Source organism: Bos taurus, chromosome 16 (assembly GCF_002263795.3).
Source record: "Bos taurus isolate L1 Dominette 01449 registration number 42190680 breed Hereford chromosome 16, ARS-UCD2.0, whole genome shotgun sequence".
Taxonomy (NCBI): domain Eukaryota; kingdom Metazoa; phylum Chordata; class Mammalia; order Artiodactyla; family Bovidae; genus Bos; species Bos taurus.
In genome coordinates, this window is record NC_037343.1 from 20,144,684 (window position 1) to 20,167,016 (window position 22,333).

At 39.2% G+C, this 22,333-nt stretch overlaps 1 protein-coding gene across 6 annotated transcripts in view; it reads right to left on the bottom strand.

Moving 5' to 3' along the window:
• Positions 1-22,333, bottom strand: part of ESRRG (estrogen related receptor gamma) — a 696,017-nt gene that overhangs the window by 241,123 nt on the left and 432,561 nt on the right. The window contains exon 1 of one of the 6 annotated variants that reach the window (XM_002693943.7): positions 3,754-3,955. The exons of the other annotated variants lie outside the window; for them this stretch is intronic. Within the exon in view, the coding sequence (XP_002693989.1) occupies positions 3,754-3,809 (56 nt within the window). The 5' untranslated portion in view covers positions 3,810-3,955. Of the gene's footprint in view, positions 1-3,753; positions 3,956-22,333 lie in introns of those variants that run through there. 6 annotated transcript variants of the gene reach the window in all.

Sequence of the window (22,333 nt, forward strand, 5' to 3'; positions counted from 1 at the left end):
ATTTTCTTTTTTGCTTTGAAAAGAAGGACAACAGCAAAAAAAAAAAAAATCTTTTCTCTGGTTTCTGTTAGCATTTTTTAAAGCTGAATTACAATACCATTCTTTATAAGATGACCAATATATATCACAGGTCAGATTAAATCAAAGAAATATATCAAAGGCCGTCAATTTAGAATTAAAAAAAAAAAAAGAACAATGATGCCGTATTAGGGGGAAAACACTAGAAAAATGATCATCCATGCAAGAGAATTAATGGATATCCACAAGGGCTTTGCTAATAACATGGGTTAATTACCACTGCAACACACTAGGCTCAGTAAATAAAGCAGCAGTGCCATAAACACATTAAGATGAGAAACCATCACTGGAAGAACCAGCCAACACCATCACCCTTGCCTCTGACCAGGAAATGGGAAGCTGATTCCCAGCCCTTTCTGCACAAGGAGCATTTCTAAACTTACCACCCAATGTGTACAGGGTAATACATAAACGCACTGACACAAAGGGCGAGTGAGACACGGGTGTCCAGCACTTACTCACCACTCCCATTCAACACTGATTCTCTTAACTCAGAACACTTTTTTTTGCTTACTCCAAGGAGAAAATCATAGGTTACATAATTAACACTGTCCGGATATTTCAACTATACGTAGTTTGAGATATGTGGTTATTTAATTTTTAGAGAAACAGAATTAATCTGTTCACTTTAGGGATGTGATGGGCAAGGTTACGAGACTCTACAGCTCAGGAACATTCACCCCGAAGTGCAGCCACTTGTCACTTCCAGCAATTTACAAAAAAATCATCTGAAATCCCCTACCTTTAAGGCTGCAGGTGTTTTCAACAGATTTATAGAGAAGAAACAGGAAGAAAAGTAACATGAGCTCCATGTCTGCAGTGTATTCTTTCTTTGAAAAATAAACTTAAACAGTCTGTTCATAGTTCCCAAATAATATCACATCTAAAGTGACTTCGGCAAGCTCCTATCTTTTTTAGAAAATTGCCTCCACTCTGATGTAGGCTTTTTGTTGTTGTTGTTATTGTATACATTTTCCCTTCCAGCCTATGTTTATCCCATGTATTTCGACATTATAATATTACTTTTGGATAGTTGTATTTCAATTTACTTTAGCTTTTAACAAGGAGTGATGAGGCAGAGAAAAGAATCAAAACCCTGAAGCAGAAACAGTAAACCTTACACAATTAAACTTGCATAGCTCCAAACAGGAATTAAAAAAACAAACAAACACAAATCTGCTTAATTTTTGAGGTCTGGATTTTCATGATCAGGCTGAAATTCAAATACTAAACTGTTCCCTCCTAGCCTTGCCTGTTTTGGAGTGTTTCAATTGCCTTTCCTTCTTCCAACAGCTGTGACAACTGCTAAAACAGTCAGTAAAATTAAGTCCGCTCTATAATCCTGTAGTCAATGTTACATTTTAATCAGAGGTTGAAAGAGAACCGTGATGAGCACACTCATTTAGAATGATTAGACTGACACATATGTCAAAATGAGCAGATATATTATTTTCATCTATTTATGCTATCAGTTATTACTGCTATTAAATGTGAAACAAGCTTTCAAGTATTATGCTCTTTAATGCACTGGCACATTTCCCAAAATTAAAAAAAAAAAAACATAGTTATAGGTTAACATTTTAGGCTCTCCTGATGGTGGTCAATAAATTGAAGGAATCTTTTCAACAGCCTCCACAGCAGAAATTGTCCAATATTCTCCTCTGAAACTGCATAACTCTGGTTTCATTTCTGTGTATACACACACGTGATGGGGTTTAACCCAGCACAATTACTATGAATATTAATAGCATGTATAAATTCTGTGGTTTATTAATTGAGACAGAGAGGCAGATGCGTTACTAAGCATTAGATCTTTCTGTCTGTCCAGTGAACCACGTAACCATCAGAGCTGCAACCAAACAATAAATCTGTATTTTTTAAAGATGACTTTTAATTGAGCCAAAAAAGAAAGCTAGTTTGAATCTTGCGCCAAAGCCAAAAGGACATGTGTCCTGATTTCATTTAAATGCATCTGCTTTAAGAGGCTTATCTAAACTAATTATTCAAATTAGCCATAAGAAGTTAAATTCAAGGAAACTATTTTACAAAGAGGGCTAGGGGCAGGAGGCAGATTTTTAAAGTTTATTTATTTATTTATGAGAGAAAAGTTCTGACTTGGGTGAGCTTGGATAAGGCATTCTTCCTGACATGAAGGTGTATTCAATTCTCCAGTGCTACAGCCTCAGGTGTACTAACCTTCAAACTCCACTTGAGTGGGCAGTCCTACCTTTCTTTATTTTTCATTTTTATTTTCACACAATTTAAGGTTTCTTCCCTGGAGCGTTTACAACTGACGCAAGCACTGCCTTCCAATCTTTCGGTTCTTCCTAAGTCCATCCCTGGGCTAACATCCCTGGTGTGAGTGTGTATGCATGCAAGCACGTCTACAGACACGCATACACACACGCTCACACTCAAACATACGAGGAGCCACTGAGACTGCAAGTCACTTTTCATCTCTTGCTTAATTACAAAGCAAGGCAATATGCAGTCACTAAGGACCGCTAGTGGACATCTACCTATAATGCATGACCTCCTCCTCTCGAGGGTTTTATGTTTTCTTCACAATCTAGAGAGAACTGTTTGCCAAGAGCACTCTTTTCAGAATTATAACAGTTGGTATTCCTGTAATGGGAAAGCAAAGCCATATAACTGACTCAACAGAAAGAGGAACCAGTGACAGTTACTATGATAAACTAGTATTTTATCTTAACAGTGGGTTGAAATTAAGTTTATGACCTACTCATTTTTACCCAAGAATGCCTAATTTACTCCTTTTACCCCCTACTCACTTCTCCCTCACCCTGAGCAATACAAATATGTATATTTCCATGGGCATAAAGATATTCATAAATACGAGTGAAACTGCATCTAAGGACAAAAGTACTTTTCTGCATTTTCTGGACATGATACATGAAACAAATCCACAATCTCAGCGTCGTCTGTTCAAGGAGAAATTTAAAAAGTCACTACTGTTTCTTCTTTAGTTTTTTTTTTCTCCCTTTAAATATTTATAGCGTGTGAAAAATCTCATGTTACTTAATGGACTGATTTGTCAGTTAAGTGCTGACTTAATGCTAACCATGCAAATAACATTATTCTAGCCCCGGCTTGCATAGGGCTAGTTTTTAAATTGTTCTCTGAAGGAGAATTAGTAAATGTGCAATTTCGCCTCTAACTCTGAGCGGTAAGAAATGACGGGGAGCTGAAAATATCTGTCAAGCTGCAAATACATAAGAGGCACTCAATAGTATAAATCATTTTGAATATTGTATTTTAAAACATCTTTCCTTGGGAAAATGGGTCCTAGTAAAAGATGCATTTTAACAGTTCAGTAAGCATTTGTGCCAAGTGCCTATTCTTAGCACCTGAATAAGAAGTGACTGTCACACAGCTGTTTTACTGACAGTCACTGAGCTTTGCCTCAAAGGTAACATTGTAGTCAGAGAACAATTCTCGACTTCCTGAATTAGGAGATCACCCTCAACACAAAAGGCACAAGACAGACACAAACAAGCACTCGTGCACACGAAATACCCAAGACATTACCTGAATCAGTGCGCCACGATCCCCTCCGTCCACCCCCCACACCCCCCCGCCACACACACACACACACACACACACACACACGCACCCCCACGACGAGTTTTAAAAAGCAAAGAAAAAGGTACCTACTCTTCCTCGTAGTGCAGGGAAAAAGATTCAGGAAGGCAAAGTTCTACCGAATCCATGTGCGACCGGCAACCATTATTTGTGTACCCCCGCTATAAATCAAAGTTTCCTTGACAGAGCACAGTGCAATTAACACAAATGTTCTCCTAGTGACAAGCCTACAGGCACAGCCAGTTGGGACCAGAGCTCTCACACTCTCCTAATCAAGGACTTAAAGCCCCGATTGGAGCTTATTAATATGAAGTAGAGCTTAACATATGCAGTCCCACCGGCCCAGGCGCGCAGCCGATTGGGGGGCGGCTGCCCAATCAGGAGGGAGGCGACGGGAGGCTGCGAGGAGCCGCGGAACCAGGCAGGTACGAAGGGTGCAGAGACGCGACCCGGCTAGAAACTGAGCGCGAGAGAAAAGGGAGCGGGGACCAGAGATCCGGACGCTCCCAGTAGATACTGCGCTAGGCCCGTGCTTGCTTGCTCTTTTCTTTTTCTCTTTTCTCTCCTCCCGTGGGAAGCTAGAAAAGAAACCTAACTAATTTAACCCTCCAAGCCCCGGAGGGATCTGTCTTGGGTTTCTCACCCAAGATCTCTTTTTGCCTTGCCCAGAAGAACTCACGCAGACTCTCAGTTAATTTGGGAAAGGATTCTGCGGAAGGTAGAGAATGAAGTTTGTCCTGGCGTTGTCTGTGTTTGATTCCACCGGGGAGGGGGCTCCTGCTTACTGAGTGCTGTACTTTCTCATTGATCCGTCATCGTGTTGTCGTCTGTTTCTCTGATCTAGACTGGGTATAAAAAAAAAAAAAAAATCCAAGATATGACTTCTAAATTGTTCGGATATGCGAAGTGGGAATCGTCCTCTGAGGTGGATTGCAGTTTTACATCACTACAGAAGAGGAGAGTGCCTCAATGCAATTTTCGAAACTGCCTATGTAAATTATATGTGTAAATATTTCTTTATCTGCTCCCCCTCTTTCTACCTATAGATATACAATGCATAGCTTTTCAAAACAAAGATAAACAACTGCGGGACAAATTGGCTCCTCCAGTTTCAGGAGTGGGAGACAGGGCAGCTGGGTAGCTAGTGCATTGAAAACGTCTCAGTGCATTTTGACAAAATAAAGACTGCATTTTTTTTTTTTTCTCCTGTAGGGAAAGCAGTGCTAACCAGCGCACTAAAAGTGTTCTTAGTCATACATTTATTTCAATACAAGCCTCCAAACTGGGAAACATATACAAATACATATGATTTTTACCCCAAACATAAGCTTTCAAATAAAATGTAGTTTACTATTTGTCAGTTATACACAACACACCCTGAATGCTTTAAAAAATCAACTCAGAAACATTTCGTAAATCATCACACAGTTTGGTCATTATAAGCAGGAGTTTCAAACAGAAGTGCTTTTTAAAGACAGAATATAAGAAGAGAAGGGTGTTTTTTCTCTAATAGTGTATAAGCCTGATTTTAGTTTCCATATAACAAAGAGTTTGCTTAAGTCCTATTTTTAAATACGGGTTCTTTTTATACTAGCAAATGTACATGGGAATAGCTACCAGCTATTTATGGCAAAGAGATAACTGCTACCTTATGACCCGAAATTTTGATTCAGCTCTACTGCTTACCAACCCTTTTCCTATTAAGTCTGACATGATATAAATAGTCTAATCTTTGAGATCAAAATAAATTAGTTCATATATCCAGTCTGTGTTCAATTCACTAGATCAGAATTCAACTCTTTCTTCCACCCTCTCAAATTTTTCTAGGCCTTTAAAATAGAACAGCCACATTAACATTCAGAATATAAAAATGACAGACATGATTTGGTTTCCCCCACAGAAGAAAGCAATTTCCTTGCCATGTATTTAGCCATATCTAAAGATATGGGCCTGATGCCTTTTGTTTGTGGTCTAAATGCATACAAGTTTCTAGTGGAGAACTCCCATAGCAAAAGCTATGCCTAAGAATACTGTAGAAAAGCAGGTAGTAAAAGCTTAATTACCAGTAGCATTATGCTGTCTATATTGTTAAATGTGAACTCTGCAATTAAGATGTAAATTTGGTGGTGAGCAGTGAATTAAAAGAGCTTTGAGATGTAGGAAATCTGCAGACACCCGAGGAAAAAGAAAAAAGAGATTTGTCTGTTCAATTGAAAATGAGACATGTAATCATTTTATAATTTAAAAAATAAATAAGGCATTTGAAAAAGAAACATGATTTTAAAAAATACAATAAAAGAAATATGGAAACTAATATTGCTTTAGAAAGACAGGAAAAAAATATCTGATTCAAGGATTCCTATCTTAATCTATGAATAAATTAAAATTCTCAGAGTAATTAATCCAGTTGTATACATTTTTAAAAGAAGAGATACAGCAAATAAAATTTCCCTTCTTATTTTGTACCGGGACATTTAAAAAAATAAAAATCACTTAACGTATTCAGTGGATCTTAATGTACTCAGCACATTCAGCTCTTGCACCTGTGCAGAATACTGTATTCTATTCAGTTTCTTTGCATTATCATACTGTGACAGAACCTGTTTATTACTCCTTTGAAATGGCTTTTTAAAGACAAGATTTGTAGTCAGTAATTTACCGATGGACATTAAGTCACCATGTTTCCTGAGAGTTATCTTTTATTTCCTAGAATGTCTTTATTTTTTCTAGGGTACTTATTTGACCCATTCTGAACCATTTGATTTTGCTGGTGTCTGTTTTTAAACATATTTAGACTCATATTCATATGTAAGTCTTTTTTCTGTGCTCACAGAGGTCCTCGTCCAAACACGCACCGCGTGATCCCCACAGATTGCTCACTAGCTATATTTCATCTGTGCAAGGTGCAGTGTCCATTGAACTAGCTGCTTTCTGAACCAGTTTGCAAAGCTGGTTTATTTTCCCTAGGGATCAGTGTGTCACCTCTACAAGTCAAGGACCTAAGATTACACCTACTGTCTTGAATCTAGCTTAACTAATTTAAAATTTAAAATAATATCTACTGCACTAAACTTGCGAGACAGCTTCCAGAATGTTTTATAAACACACAGCTTAGTCATCTCTAGAATCTTCCCTAGTCACAGACTTTTTTTTTCACCTTGAAGGAGGAAAGAGGATAATTACAGGAAATAAACATACCATGTGCAATACTGAGCATAAGCTTTAAAGAATCTCAACTACAAAGGATTTGGGGTAAATGAAACAAATGGACAGATCACCAGCCCAGAATAAATAAATATATTTGCTCACCAGTCTATACACTTCACAATCTTACCACAAGGAGTCTACGCAAAGCAGGATAAATGGAACCAGACAAAAGGACCCCTATGAGTGTTTCTCAAAGAATATTAACAAATTAGTTAACATCAGTCTATTAGGCATCAGACCCTGGATCCACACGCAGTTTCAGTCTCTTCTTTAAACAATGCAGTTTCATATCCAAACAACTTCATTCTTAGGCCCCAACGAAAGCACAGATGCTAAGCAGAAAATACCCTTCATTTCTGCTTGAAAGAATGAAACAGCAACAAACAAAACTCAGTGGAAACAAAAGGTAGATTCCTGTTGTCTATAACGGACATTTTACTGTATTGAGTCGGAATCATTTTCTGAAACCGTGAATTCTTATGATGTTAGAAGGTGCGGAGAATGCTTAGTCCTGCTATCACTGCATGCTAATAGCTATTTTTCATCCCCACCTTCCTTTTCTGAAAATTAACAGGACTCATCTGTATGAAAATGTTTATAGCTGCCACACTCTTTCTGCAGCAAATCTTGATTCTATATTGCGCGTTTGCCATTTGTTAAATATTTCAAACTAAACAAGGCATTGCAAATTTAGATTTTCAAATTGCCCTGCAATCTACTTTTGCAGATCTTTCTCAAGATCATAAAACCTTTGAAAATCTGTTTAACTTTTGGAACCATCTTCCCTGCTGTCTGTGATATATTGTGTGTAGTATAATATACTACAAAAAGCAAACTGAGACTTTTACAAACTACCATCTTTCTGAGACTTTTTCAAACGACCATCTTTAACTCCAAAAGAAAATCCACAAGGAACATCCCTGGAAAAAGCAGCCTGAAGGACAAGCAGAGGCCTGGGCCCCAGGGTCCCCTCTGCCACCTCATGAGCTGTGTGTCTCTTGCTTCTTCATTTGTGCTTTGAGATTTCTTTTATGCTATAACCCTGCTTAAGAAGACACCTTCCCAGTGAGAACATGAAGACTCCTTTCGAAGTCAGTGTGACTACTTTATATCACCACCAAACCTCTATCCATTCATCAAACCTCATTTTCTGTTGCTTTTCATTTCTAGGGCACAGGCTTTGATATTTAAATTATTGTCTCGATTGGCAAGAAGCAATCATTTCTACTGAAAGTGATCGCTTCCACAGAGGCACTAATAAAAACCTTTCCTTTTGACAAACCTCTTGTCCTATATATCCATCCCATTCCCGAATTACCAAGTCCATGTAAAACAAAGCCCATTCTCTGGGGAGTGATTACCTCACTTCCAGAATTCACAAAACTCTTTTCCCAGTGTGTTTGTGAAAGTGGGGAGAAAAAAATAAAGAATCAAAGGAAGACAGAGAAACTAACAGAGGCAATTCGGTTTCTGTTTAATTAATTCAGGATTACTTCACTTTCATTTTGTCAAGCTAATCATATACATGGTGAAATGTCAGTAAAAATTAAATTATAAACTACAGTAGCTCCAATGGGAAAACTGGCTCTAGTTGTGTTGTATTTCTGACATACTTAACCCCCGTAAAATACCAAGTGCATTTTCTCATATTCTACAAGCTTTCTATAATCTGCATGGCATGTATTTCCAGAGCAATAGTTAACATTTTGAGATTACATGTTAATAAATGAGTTGCAGTTATATTCTTTCCTGAATGTTAAGCACCATGAGCTAAATGCAGAAAACATTCAAGGTCAATGTCCCGTTTTAGACCTTTTCAGGCAGCTGTAATATTATGATAATCAAGCTTAAAATATTCCTATAGAAAGAGTAAATTAGCCTTTTCACTTGAAAGATGATTATGATAAACAATACACCTAAGAGAGGACGAAATCCCTATTTTTAAAAGCCATAAATTGTTGACTCAATCATGTGTGTGATAGTGTTGTCCAAAATAAAGTGTAGCTTCACTCTGTGAGGAGGGCAGGGGGTGGGAATGGAGAGAGAACAGGAACAGATGTAAAACAAATATGACAGATTTCAGAGGGAGCAATACTTGCTTTGATACCAGTAAAATGATCGATTTATCCATCTTACTCATTCCATTCAACACACAGTATATTTGAAGTTAAAAAAATGGATCGATTAATGACACATGAATAAAAGCATTGTTTTTTCCTGATGTATACGAACAACATTGAAAGTTCTCTTCTCCTACAGCTTCCGTGAACTTTTTTGTCCACATTTTCCAAGGAACAGCAGTTTTTTTTTAAAAAAGTGAGATACTCAGCATCTCGTGTCATATAAACAGGCCTAAAGAGGTGATCATGCTGTTTTTGGATCTTAGAACTCTCTGACACACTTAGAAGTTCCTTCTCACAAATGAACATATTTCATAAAAACCTGTTTCCCCCTACCACGGCGAAACAATCAGGGATGTGTGTGTGTGTCACGCCTGGCAGACGTCAGAGGACTATGGAAAGCCCCTCGCTAGGTGGTAACAACCTACTCTGGGGCCACGCCTCGGGTTCAGATTGCAACTAGCAGGGCTGAGGCTTTGGACCTAGAGTCACATCACCCACATAAATCTCAGTTCCTTCAGTTACCAAATGGGAAGAACAATAATAGCAACCATGTAAAAATTATTATGGGGATTACACGAGTTAAACTGATTTAGCGGAGTATCTGGTCCTAGTTGGGGGAACCATATGGTCCCATGGGCCAAGGACATTCTGGCTGTGCCAATTTTCCTTCCTGGCTTAAACATTTATAGTACTCACTGCTTACACTCTCAAAAGTGCCTCAGTATAGATCAGACGTTTTACAGTCATCCTTCACACAGTGAACCCTCCATAAATGTTAACCGTATTATTTTTAAATCTCACTAAACATGAGATAGAAGAGGATGACACTGACAATTCATTTGGCTTTCGTCTTTGACTGGTTCAAGGTATTTATAGAAAGGCAAATGAAGTGCAAATATTCCCCCAGTGAAACCATCAATAACTTTTACCATAAGATGATATGAACTGCTTGCTCTAATATTGCCATATATATATATGTGTATATATATATATATATATATATATATATATATATAGTTTTGATGTAATGAATGGGAAAAATTAAGGTTATGAGGAAAACACACTCGGAAAGTTAGTGATTCTGCTGAACCTCCAGAGCGTTCAATTGTACACTGTTTACCAGCAAGAAAGGGAGAGAGAAATTACTCCTACTTCTTTTTTCTTCCTTTAAGACACTTCTTCCACATCTCTTCACCCTGGCAGGTCCGTCAATAATGCTGTTGATTTTGTTACTATCCCAAGCACATGCTCATTTACCCTGGAGTGCTTTTGATCAGATACCCCAAGAACTCAATTTCTTCACAAGGCGTTGCTCTTGTTACATTGAATGGCCGCTAATCTATGGCGGAACAGAAGGGCTAGGCCACGAGGAATTACAGGCCGAGGGACACCATGGGGATTTTGAGTTCAACCTGGTTACCTGACAGGTGAGGAAAATAAGGCTCCAGAGAGGTAAGAGCCTTAACTCAGGTTGCTTACCCAGGCAGTAGAAAAGCTCTATTTGCAGAGATGCGAACGGACCTAGAGTCGATCACAGAGTGAAGTGCAGCTGAACCTATTTCCAGGGCAGAATTGAGACGCAGATGTAGAGACTGGACCTGCGGGCGCAGGAGGGGAAGGGGAGAGCGGGTCAAACGGAGAGAGTAGCACTAACAGCGCACACACCACCATGTGTAAAACAGCCAGAGGAAAGCTGCTGTGTGGCACGGAGAACGCAGCTCGGTGCTCTGTTGACCTAGAGGAGTGGGATGCCGGTGCTGGGAGGGAGGTCCACGAGGGAGGGGGTATAGGTATACATATAGCTGATTTACTTGTTGTACAGCAGAAACTAACGACACTGTAAAGCAATTATACTCCAATTAAAAAATTATATTTTCTCTCATTTCTAGTGCTTACATGCATGCATGCTCAATCGCTTCAGTCATGTCCCTCTCTTTGAGAACCCATGGACTGTAGCCCGCCAGGCTCCTCTGTCCTTGGGGCTTCTCCAAGCAAGAATACTGGAGTGGATTGCCATTTCCTTCTCCAGGGGATCTTCCTGACCCAGGGATTGAACCCATGTCTCTTAGGTCTTTTGAATTGGCAGACAGGTTCTTTACCACTAGCACCACCTAGGAAGCCATGGTAACAAGCTATTAATGTCACTCTCACAATTATTGACTATATTAGTAGTTCAAAGAACTCTGGCTGAGAACCTGAGCCCTCTAAGGACAACGGTCCCAAGTAAGAGTCAAGGGACATCTAATCCCAAGAGATAAATACCCAAGTGGATGTCCAAACTGTCCTCCACTTCCTCCAAAAGCTTAGAAAGTCAAAAAGAGCCACATATTAAAAAAAGAAGCGGGGATGAATTAGTAGAGAGAAATTCTCTTTCTTCTCCCCAAGTAATTAGGTGTCCAGTAATGGAATTCAGTAAATATTTCTGTTGATATTACAGGAACACAATGAATATGTTTTGGATGAGTGAATGAATAAACCGATGACAAGTGTTATTACTCTGTTTATTATTACTCAGTTTAAGGGAGGTTGGCAAATGGAAAGACTGGTGGGCAAAAATGCTTTTCTGTACTTCTTGGGTATCTTAGTTCAGTTGGATTATTAGAGTAATGTAAGTAAATTTAAAAAGATTAAAGTGATTTTTAAAAAGTAAATGGAGAAAAGGGAGGTAGAAAAAGACAAAAAGAAAGAAAGGATTAGAGGTCTAGGTCTGCTCATTCAAGATATTCCAGCTTTCCTCACCACTTATCCTTTGGAAAGGTAAGCACAGGCAACATGGAATGATCACTTTCTTTCTCATCTTTCTCTTTTCCAAATATTCATATTGACTAAATATCAAGACTGGAGAAGGAAATGGAAACGCATTCAGTATCCTTGCCTGGGACATCCCAGGGATAGAGGAGTCTGGCAGACTACAGTCCCTGGGGTCACAAAGAGTCGGGAACAACTGAGTGACTAAAACAACAACAACAAATATCAGATATAGAAAGACAATATTTATTATCAAAACAAAAGCAAGCAAACAAAGCCGCCATATTAGTACCTAAAACTATGACCCCTATCAGGGTAACATGAAAACATTCTCTTATTTAACCTGACAGAAATGCTTTTAGAAAATCATGATATCCCAAGTATGTCCTGAAAATGACTACTTTTTAAATAAAAGCATTCAAAACTGTCTCTGGTACTCTCTATATATGTATAAAATATATATATATATATATTTATATATATAATGATATTAAGGATTTTAGGGTTTCCTTTTAGGAATCCTTTTAGGATTCTAGTGTTTCCGTAGTCAAATGTTGACAAGATCCTATGAATGGCACACATCTATTTCTACAGTCTTAATGCCAGAGCAGCACAGAGCACTGAATGTTTTCAAAAAGGTGGTGGGTTTCTCTTCTTACAAGACAGGATCTTGCCTTTAGGTCTGTGTGTTGTTTGGTGGTTTCACTCCAAGAGGAAGACAGAGATGAGGACATACAACTTTGCATCCTATCAAGGAGAGCCAGAAAGTGTTTTCTAGAAAACCACACTCACGATGCAAAAGAGAGTGAGGCAAAGAATTCCCTCCCCATCTCCTAGCAGATTATAATAACAGGAATGGTGACAGAGATGGGGACATGAGGACAATACATTAAGCCTGGGGGCTCATATCTCACCTGCAGTTTGTCCCCAAATGCACAGCTCTTTGTACCACAAGCTTTATCCAATCAAACTTTGTGTTGCAGAAAAGCAAGTAACATAATTAAAGACCCCATTTTTTCTTTTTTTTTTCCTGGAGTTCAGTTACTACTTGAATTAGAAAACTAAACAAATCAAAGATAATTTTCATTAGTGAGAAAAGAAACAGATTAACTCACCCTTTGATAAATTGGAACTCCAAACAAAGGAGAAACATTTAACAAAGGAAGGTTTTTCAATCTTTATAGTTTTAAAACATAGCCAGGTAGAAAAGTTAAGCTGTTTAGGAAAAATTTCTGATTATAATAGGTGGGATATCTAATATTTTTGCTATAGTTTAATATTAACAAAAGCTGTTTCACACACAGTCCTTGCAGCAACTCTGTGAAGCAGGGAGAAACTCTATTTTTATTATCCTCATTTTACAGATGACAAAACTGATGTCTGAAGAATTTATTTGATGGCCTAAAGACATTTGGTTGTTAGGCTGCAGTTATGAGGACCTGAATTTCTTGTTTTTTTTTTTTTTTTAAATTTCTACGTCTCTTGTGCTCCTAATTTCATGCTATGTCTCATAAATCTTGTTTCATCCTCTTAAAGAAGACACACAAGAAATACAGAAAAGCATTCACTAGCATGCACTTTTACCCACCAACAGTTTTGTTTCAGGAAAGTAGAATAAACTTGCTCCTACCAATGATACACCTTATTCTTCTTTTCTTATTGAGGAAACACACCTTTGGGATTCCTGATCTATATCAGGCCCTGTGTAAGTTTCCTGGGATAAACACATACAACACTAATGAGAATTTAAAGTACAAAAGGGAAACCTGAAGTCTCTTTTCCCGTCTCTCTGATTTCACTCAGAAAGCTTTGGTCTAGCTCTCCATTGATTAGTTTCTCTTCCCCACGTTTCACGGTAATGCAGCTCCAGTCTTAACTCTAGAAGGTCTAAACCGGGAAACAGAGACCTAAGAAGGAGCAAAACTGTCCCTCATTAAAAATGAAGCAACCGCAATTTGTAAAGATTTAAATGAAATTTAAAAATCATCTTATTTGCCTGGAATGTTTCCAAGATTTCCTCATTAGTAAAAAAAGAACTGTGATCAACCTATATAATGTAACAGCCTTATCAGCATCAGCATAGTTTTCTGAGTTACTTTATTTCATCTCTCAAAGCTTTCCAGAAGGCACTGCATAATGCTGGGTGCTCTTGGATCTGCGATTATTATTGCTAAGAAGATCTTAGAAGGAAACATGGCCACATTTTGTTTTCTCTATTAGCAAAGATGATTAGATGAGACAATATTAGCTTTAATGGGCTCTTTCTGTGGTTAGAGCTTTCCAATTTGGCCCCACCATTGGCCTCATTCCATCGATTGAGCAGTTAGTCCTATTCAATTATTCAATCCCAATAGATATTTTGAGATGTACAGAATGTGAATGTAAACATTCTGTTTATTTTTTACCAGACTGAATTCATGTACTCTTACTGGGGAGAGAAAGTTACACATTCACAAATAAACTCTGTAGTATTGCAAAGAAAGTGTTCCCTTGCTGATAATTCTGGCTCTCATTTGGTCAGCTACAGCACTGAACAAAGTTTAATCCACAGGATAGACAGAGCACCATTCCAGCCTTCTGAGGCTACCTGAGATGCCTCTTCCTCTCCACGCATCCTTCAGGGGTCCCCAGGCAGAGTCAATGGCTGTCTCCTCCGTGTCCCACAATGCTTTGCACTCAGGGGTCTAACTGGCTTGTATCAAGCTAGATTGTCCTATGTCTCTGTGCTTTCCATTTAGTAACTTTCTTCTTTTAATCATCTGGGCTCTGCCTTGTAATCTGGACGTTTTAGGCTCTTCATAAATATTATCCCAAGGGACAGCTGATTTGGGCAAAAACTGTCACATTCATGCTGATTGATTTTTTTGGTAAATGAGTTTCAATGTTTCTCTGAAGAAACCCTGTCACTATTTTAATGGGGCTAATATATTTATTCTTCCACAATGAACTACTCACTAAATGAGACTGTATTTTGACTTATGAGGGAAGGAGGATTGTTATTACAGAATCCCATCCCCCTTACCCCACTCAATGAATTAGAAGGAAAAGTTGACCGTATTTTTCAGTATTCCTTTTTTTCTTGACAAGGTTGTACAGTGGTGCCTCCTCCTCACCCTTGTCATCCACGAGAGAGCCTCTAGAACAACTGTTTACAAGTTTTCCATCCTCAAAATCATAATGACAAGTAAATCTCCATCCTTAGGTGACCTGAGTGGTTTCAGTTAAGTGAATGATTTACCCAAGAGCTTGATTCTGTGCATCATGGTACTTACCTCCTCTTGAGAAAGACAACAGGAAGAAGATTCTGAAGGGGCAGTTCCTGGTATGTATAATGAATAACCTTTCTAGGCAATACACTATACCCCAAATCAGATGCTTCTAAAGCATTAAATATTAATGCAAATATTTATCCCCTCAAGTTAAAATCAAGCTGGATTTTAGGGTTAAGAGTAGAAAAGAAAACCTCTGATGCTCCTGCATTTTGCCCAGAGGAGTGAGACGGGGTAGAAAGAACACCGAGGAGCAACTAAGGAACAAGTGTTCTTTTCTGTAATCTGTGACTTAGGTCTTTCATCTCCTTGGGTTTCCATGAATAATGGGACTGGGCTAGTGCAGTGGTTCTCAAAAGTGCAGATCCCAGACTAGCAGAATCCACATCAACTGCAAGCCAGCTAGAAATGCAGACTCTCAGGCCCTGGCCTGGACCTACTAAGGGATACTGGACCTGAAAAATCCGTGTTTTAACAAACCCTCAATGTGACTCTGATGCCTAAACCTGAGGACCGCTGGGCTAGAGGATCACTGTGGGATGCACCATAGTGCATTCCCCTGGACAACAAGGAGATCCAACCAGTCCATCCTAAAGGAAATCAGTTCTGAATATTCAATGGAAGGACTGATGCTGAAGCTGAAACTCCAGTACTTTGGCCACCGGATGCGAAGAACTGACTCACTGAAAAAAACCCCTGATGTTGAGAAAGATTGAAGGCAGGAGGAGAAGGGGATGACAGAGGATGAGATGGTTGGATGGTATCACCTACTCAATGGATGTGAGTTTGAGCAAGCTCCGGGAGTTGGTGATGGACAGGGAAGCAACTGAGCAACTGAACTGAACTAATGGGATACACTGAGCCTGATGAATAAAGTCACACAACAACAAATGCCAAAATAAATACATACACTGCTGCTGACTAAGGCTATCCCAGATGCTTGAACCTTCAGAATACTCTAAATTTGGTTCTTTTGCTTCACTTCTGTAGGTAAACTTTTTTAACTCAGCTGTTTATGCTGCAAGATCTGAAGTAAAAGACCTTAAATTTGTAAGAGGACAATATGGAAACTCTGAGAACTGCAGGCAGTGGTTCTTTCCTTGCTTTGGATCCAGTGGATGGTGGGCTGGTAGGTTAAGCTCTTCTCTGCCTCAGTTTCCTCAATTTTAAAGTGGTGGCTCTAACCTCGTATTATTGTTCACAACATTCAATGAAAAGGTCTATATATGTCAGTGGTTTGAAAAATCTTGATTCCCCAGGCTATACCTCAGCCAATTAATTTATAATCTTTGGCATCAGGAGTTTTTAAATCTCCTGGTGAATTCAATATGCTGCCAAAGTTGAGACTTGAGAACCACTGGTAAATTGCTTAGCACAGGACCTGGAAGCATTATTTTACTATTATTGAACCATATAAAGAAGTGTAAGTAGAAGCATACACTTAGATATTGGATGGCTTATGTTCAATCCTGGCTCTTGAGCTAGCTGACAAGTACCTGAATTGTTTCTTCTTAGGGTTATCACTGGCAAGAACAATTAACAAGAGGGGAGAGAGGATTAAAAAAATACCTGCCCTGCTTACTTCGTATGATTGTTGTAAAAACAAGTGAGATCATGTAAATCCAAGAGCACTGTGAACTATGCACATGTCAGGAAAGATTATTCATACATGTAGCCCACAAACACTGTTTCTAACATGCAAGAAATCTCAGTAGCTACATGTCAAATCATTAAATGCAAGAGACTTCTAGATCGTCACTAGTCCTGCTGAAGGGACATCACCTTTTTTGTTGTTTAGGCCTTGATAACATCCCAAAGTCCAAGGGTAATCATAGAATGAGATCATTTGGATCCACAGTAAAATTACCTGGGGCTTTGAAAGCTACAGATGGTTGGATCTCACCCAAACTCCCTGACTCAGAATCTCTGAGATCCACACAGTAGTACTTTGGGGAAGAGTCTACTGGTGATTCCAAACTGCAACCAACATGGAGAAAGACAGAAAAAAAGGTGACATGAAACAACAGGAAAGTGGCTTCAGGTAGCTGAAAGGCATTTGTGGGCCTCGCTTTTATGTGACATCATGCTGAGGAACCAGAGTTTCACAGATCCATCCATTCATGAAATTTAAAGTGAGAGCAATACTGCCAAGCATCCAGGAGAAAGCAGGGAACCACGTGGTTTGCCACAGAGGTGCTGAGCAGAATTTAAAAGTCTGTCTTAACACAGTGCTTTAGACCAAAAACAGATGTGAAATAGTTAAAATATGAAGTGGGATCATAAACAATAAAATTTACTCTTCATTTCTTCCTTAAATTCTTACGCATCGTTCGAATGGTTTTACAGCCAATGTGGCTTATTTCTCTCACAGATAATAATGGTCAAATAGAATTTAATGTGGGAGAAAAAAAAAAAGTAGAATGAGTGGGGCAAAGTACAAAAGGGAGGTAACTAGACACCAGATCTGAGAGGTAAAAAAAAACAGCTCTCTTATAAAGAGAAAGTTCTAGAACTTTCAAACTCCTGGCAGATTCCTATGTATACATCCTCATATCTCCTTTCTCTCTGCTTTTCCTCAGTCCTTCTGTTTAGCAAAATCCTACTTAGCCTTAATATTGAAAAGTTTATAACATCTCATGGAAAAACTTTTTGGCCAACCCAATACTTAAGTTCTCTCTAGGGAGTTCAGAGGAGGCTTCTTACAGGACAGAGACCCCAGCATCCTTCTTCTGCTGCTGCTGCTGTGTAGTTGCTAAGCCATGTCCAACTCTTTTGTGACCCCACAGACTACAGCCCGCCAGGCCCCTCTGTCCATGGGATTTTCCAGGCAAGAATACTGGAGTGGGTGGCCATTTCCTCCTGCAGGGCATCTTCCCGACCCAGGGATGGAACCCACGTCTCCTGCACTGGCAGGCAGATTCTTTACCACCGAGCCACTGGGGAAGCCCATCATCCTTCTAAACCTCCACTAACCAAATGCTATTGACTTTTTCCTTCTGTTTGCCTGATTTTCCCCATGAATATAAGCTTTTTGAGAATAAAACTTGTATCCTGTTCATCTTTATAAATAATCTCAGCTTCTTAGGACAAGTGCACAAAAGGTGATCTCCAAGGACACATTAAACTGAATTAAAAAGCCCCTGGCTGTGGGGAACAAGAAGGAATTCCTAATAAGGAAAGAATAAGCTCCAGCATTCTTGCCTGGAGAATCCCGTGGACAGAGGAGCCTGGCAGGCCATGGTCCATAGGGTCGCAGAGAGTCGAACACAACTGAAGCGATCACGCACGTGTGCAAGATGTCAGACAATTATAGCTTTAATTTTAAAATAATTTTCAATTATTAAATGTTTAATATTTTTTTCCTTAGCAAATAAGCTTCCTATACATAAACTGTCTTCAGTGATCTTTCAGACTTTCTTCTTGAGGTTAAGCAGCAGAGCTGCCAAGGACACTTGCTCAGTGGATTTAACCAGTAGGTGCTTTAAGATGCTAAGGCTTGATTCTCTAGGGACTGGCATATGGGGTTTATACCAGTGGTTCTCAAAGTGAACCATCAGTGTAACTTGGAAACTGACCATGTTAATTTCAGACCCTACCTAGAGAAACCCTGAGGGTGGGGCCCAGCAATCTGTATCTTATCAAATCTTCCAGGTGATTTTAATGCAAGTTCAAGTTTGAGCCCCATGTTGGAGCTCAGTGGTGAAGAATCTGCCTGCCAATGCAGGAGATGCAGGTTCAATCCCTGGGTCAGGAAGATGCCCTGGAAAAGGAAATGGCTACCCACCCCAGTGTTCTTGCCTGAGAAATCCCATGGACAGAATCCCATGGACAGAAGAGCCTAGCAGGCTACAGTCCATGGGGTTGCAAAAGAGTCAGACATGACTTAGTGACTGAGCAGAAGTATGGTCCAAACAAAAGGATTTAGAAGAAAAATGAAAAAAAAATGAACTTCTTTTCAAAGTCAGTTTCTAAATGGGCCATGGAGTCCCAAACTCAGATTAGCAAGCGCTTCAGAACAAAGACACAGCTAAACTTAAAATTCCTACCTCTGGCTCCTTAGAAGAATGAGGTTTAAGATGCGGATAACAAACTTGTCTCTTTTCTATAGTCTATCCAACCAGCCACCTTCATCCTTCACCATTTTCCCTGCAGATTGCCTTGTAAACGTGGCCACATCTTAAGTCCTAACTCTGACTCCTGACCTCGAGAATGTTAGCCCCTTTCGGGCTGAAGAACACTCCTTGGATCACTGACTTGTTGTATTATGCTAGGCTTAATAGGCCTGACCTGTGCAATATTTTTTATCTGGCTATAGTCCTATCTCTAAATTCTCTATTTTGAATGAATACCGATTTTGTGACATGAAGTCTGCTATATAATGAAATGCAAACAATGAAAAAGCTAAATCAGTTTACAAAAAATCTATTTGTCAAACAGTGTGGAGATGTTCCCAATTTAGTCTGGGCTGTTCGTGCAGTTCTTGATAAGGGAGTTAAAAACGTTGCTGTTCGCCGAATGAAAATAAAGGCATTTGCACCACAGATATATTTTCCTTTCAAAAGTCTTTGTTGTAACTTGTAGCTAATTAAATGCCCTCACACAAGAGATGTACACACACAGCAAAATCAGAGAATTTTCTTACAAGGGAGCTTGAGTTAAAAAAGAGAGCAAGGCTAGCTTACCACATACATCCTTATATTACATTTACATTTCTATACAGCTTCATCAGCCTGACAAAAAAAAAAGCACAAGGGGAGGCCTTTTCTGTTCAATTTTGGACTAGAGAGATTTCTAAGCCCTACAAAGGAACGTGCTTAACATTAAAAAAAGAAGAGGAAGAAAAAGAAAGAAATAGTAACCCTGTCTTAGATGCCTGTAGAAAAAGAATGCTTTCCACACACCTTTCTATGTACCCAACAGAGGAACTAAAAAATGACTGGGAACTTTAAAAAGGGTTCAAATTTTTTATTTGTGACTATCTTCTTCACTCCTGGAGCTTCTTTGCAGGCAGAGGTGTTCTGTATCAAACTTGGTATTTATTGGAGTGGTTTTGAACTTACCATGCCACACTTATCAATATGGGATTTAATGTAGACTGACATTCTCTAGTTCTTCCACCTTCTGAATGTAACTATTTCTGGGGCAGAATTTCATGTGCTAATATGCAGTTGAAAAATATTTGAATCATATAAAACATTAATTCTCCAATAGAACTGGCATGGAGTTATCACAGTTTCTAGCCTACTATCTTCTCTCACAACTCTATCCCCCTACAGGAAGGCTGTCCCAACATAATAGAATGACATGGAATGTAAAAACAGAACACTGTCCACACAGAGCAGCCATCACTAGAGAGCTGAATGCTCCTTGGGGGTCAGTGTGAAAGTGAAAGCGTTAGTCACTCAGTCATGTTTGTCGTGTCCGACTCTTTGTGACCTCATGGACTGTAGTCTGCCAGGCTCTTCTGTCCATGGAATTCTCTACATAAGAGTACTGGAGGAGGTAGCCATTCCCTTCTCCAGGGAATCTTCCCAACCCAGGGATCGAACCCAGGTCTCCTGCATTGCAGGCAGATTCTTTACTGTCCAAGCCACCAGGGATCATTGTAATGTACAATTATTTCTTTATATCTGGTCATAATCCTCTGTCACTACACGCATGGATTTCCATAGCCCTGGCCCACACACCTATGCATTTTTCATCTGAAAACTCAGAAAGATCTCCTCTTCCCTGAAGGCATCTCTTATTGTGCCATCCTTTTGGGTTTCATATCAATTTGTACATAATTGTATTTCTCCTGTTAAACTGTGAGTTCCTTGAAGGTAGGGAACCCTGTCTTAATCGTCACTACAATGCTTGGAACACAGCTCAGGGCCTGACAGAGAATAAATATTCAACAGCTGTTTATGGAATAAAGGAATAAACACAAACATATCAGGGCACTTGCACTTTGAGAACTGTGACTGTTACAAGAAAGAGTAATTTATATAACCCTTTTAGTTACCAAAAAAATGCCATGCTTTTTGCATAAAAGTGCTTGGAGTAAATTTGTAAGTTTCTAAGACCTAGTGGTTCTAACCTCAAATCATCTCTGTGTTCTCAAGGCTTTCTGCCTGAATCTCCAAACTACTGGCTTAACTTTTTTCCTTCCATCTATCTGCGCCTTTCTAAACCAATTCACGTGATCTTAAGCACCACTGTTCCTCAGTAGCCCATGTTATCCATTGCTACAGAACAAAATCTAGATTTCTGTAACCTGAAATTCAAGTCTGTAAACAATCTGACCTAAATCCTCTTTTCTTGCATATTTCTCACAATTCTGCTTCTAGAAACCTAGGGACAGTCATCTCAGCTTAACTCGAAGTACTGAATAAGCTTTCCTCTTTCCAGGGGCTTTGTCCACCCCGCCGCCATATAATGCTCTTCAAAGACATTCTATGTCTTTATATCTTTATAAAGTAGGTTAGAGTCTTAGGAAAGGACATGAACCATTCTGCTTGGGAGAGGGGAGAGAAGGTAGCAGGTTTTCTGAGCTAAGTCTTAAAAGACAGTTGGAGAAGGAAGGACTCATGATAAGCAAAACAATCTTCAAAGACACAAGAGAAGCACAGAGTCATAGTTCTTCAGTAGACTGGAAGTCCCCTGAGGGCAGGAGTTGCCTGGTTCATCTTAATAATCCCAATAGTACCCACCAGAGTATCTTGCATGCAGAAGTTGAGCAGCACACATTTCGTTCATGAGTCTTTACCCATTCCTGCACTAACTCCCTCCAAACCTTTAATATGGTATCTTGCATATAGTAGGTGCTCAATAAATATCAGGTAAATGAATGAATGATTTCACAGTCTTTCAGTTCTTTGAAAAATGCGAATGTGGGGAAATGGACGAAGTGAATAAAATTTCAGCAGCGAGAAAAAAATTCTTAAGAAGAAACATTAATGGTTAGGAACACAAAGTATACTTAATATGTTTACACACCAAAAATATACTGTATTTAAAAACTAGTTAAAATCTTGTGTTCACATCGCCCTCTGGTGTCGGACTCTCCCAGACATCAAAAAAAACTTCAAAATTTTAGTTTGGGGAGAATTTACCCCCCCAAAAAAGGAAGAAGAAGGCTCTACTTTTCCTGATGAACGCAACCTATAGCACTGACAAAGAGCAGTGCCTGTCAACCTTGTTCCAGTTGTTAAGGACTAAATTCTTAACCCCAGCAAGGTATGGAGCCTCCAATATTTTTGCTGAGTATTTGTCTAAGTCATAATCTTACCGTGAGAGTCATTAGAGACCAAGAGAATGAGCCTG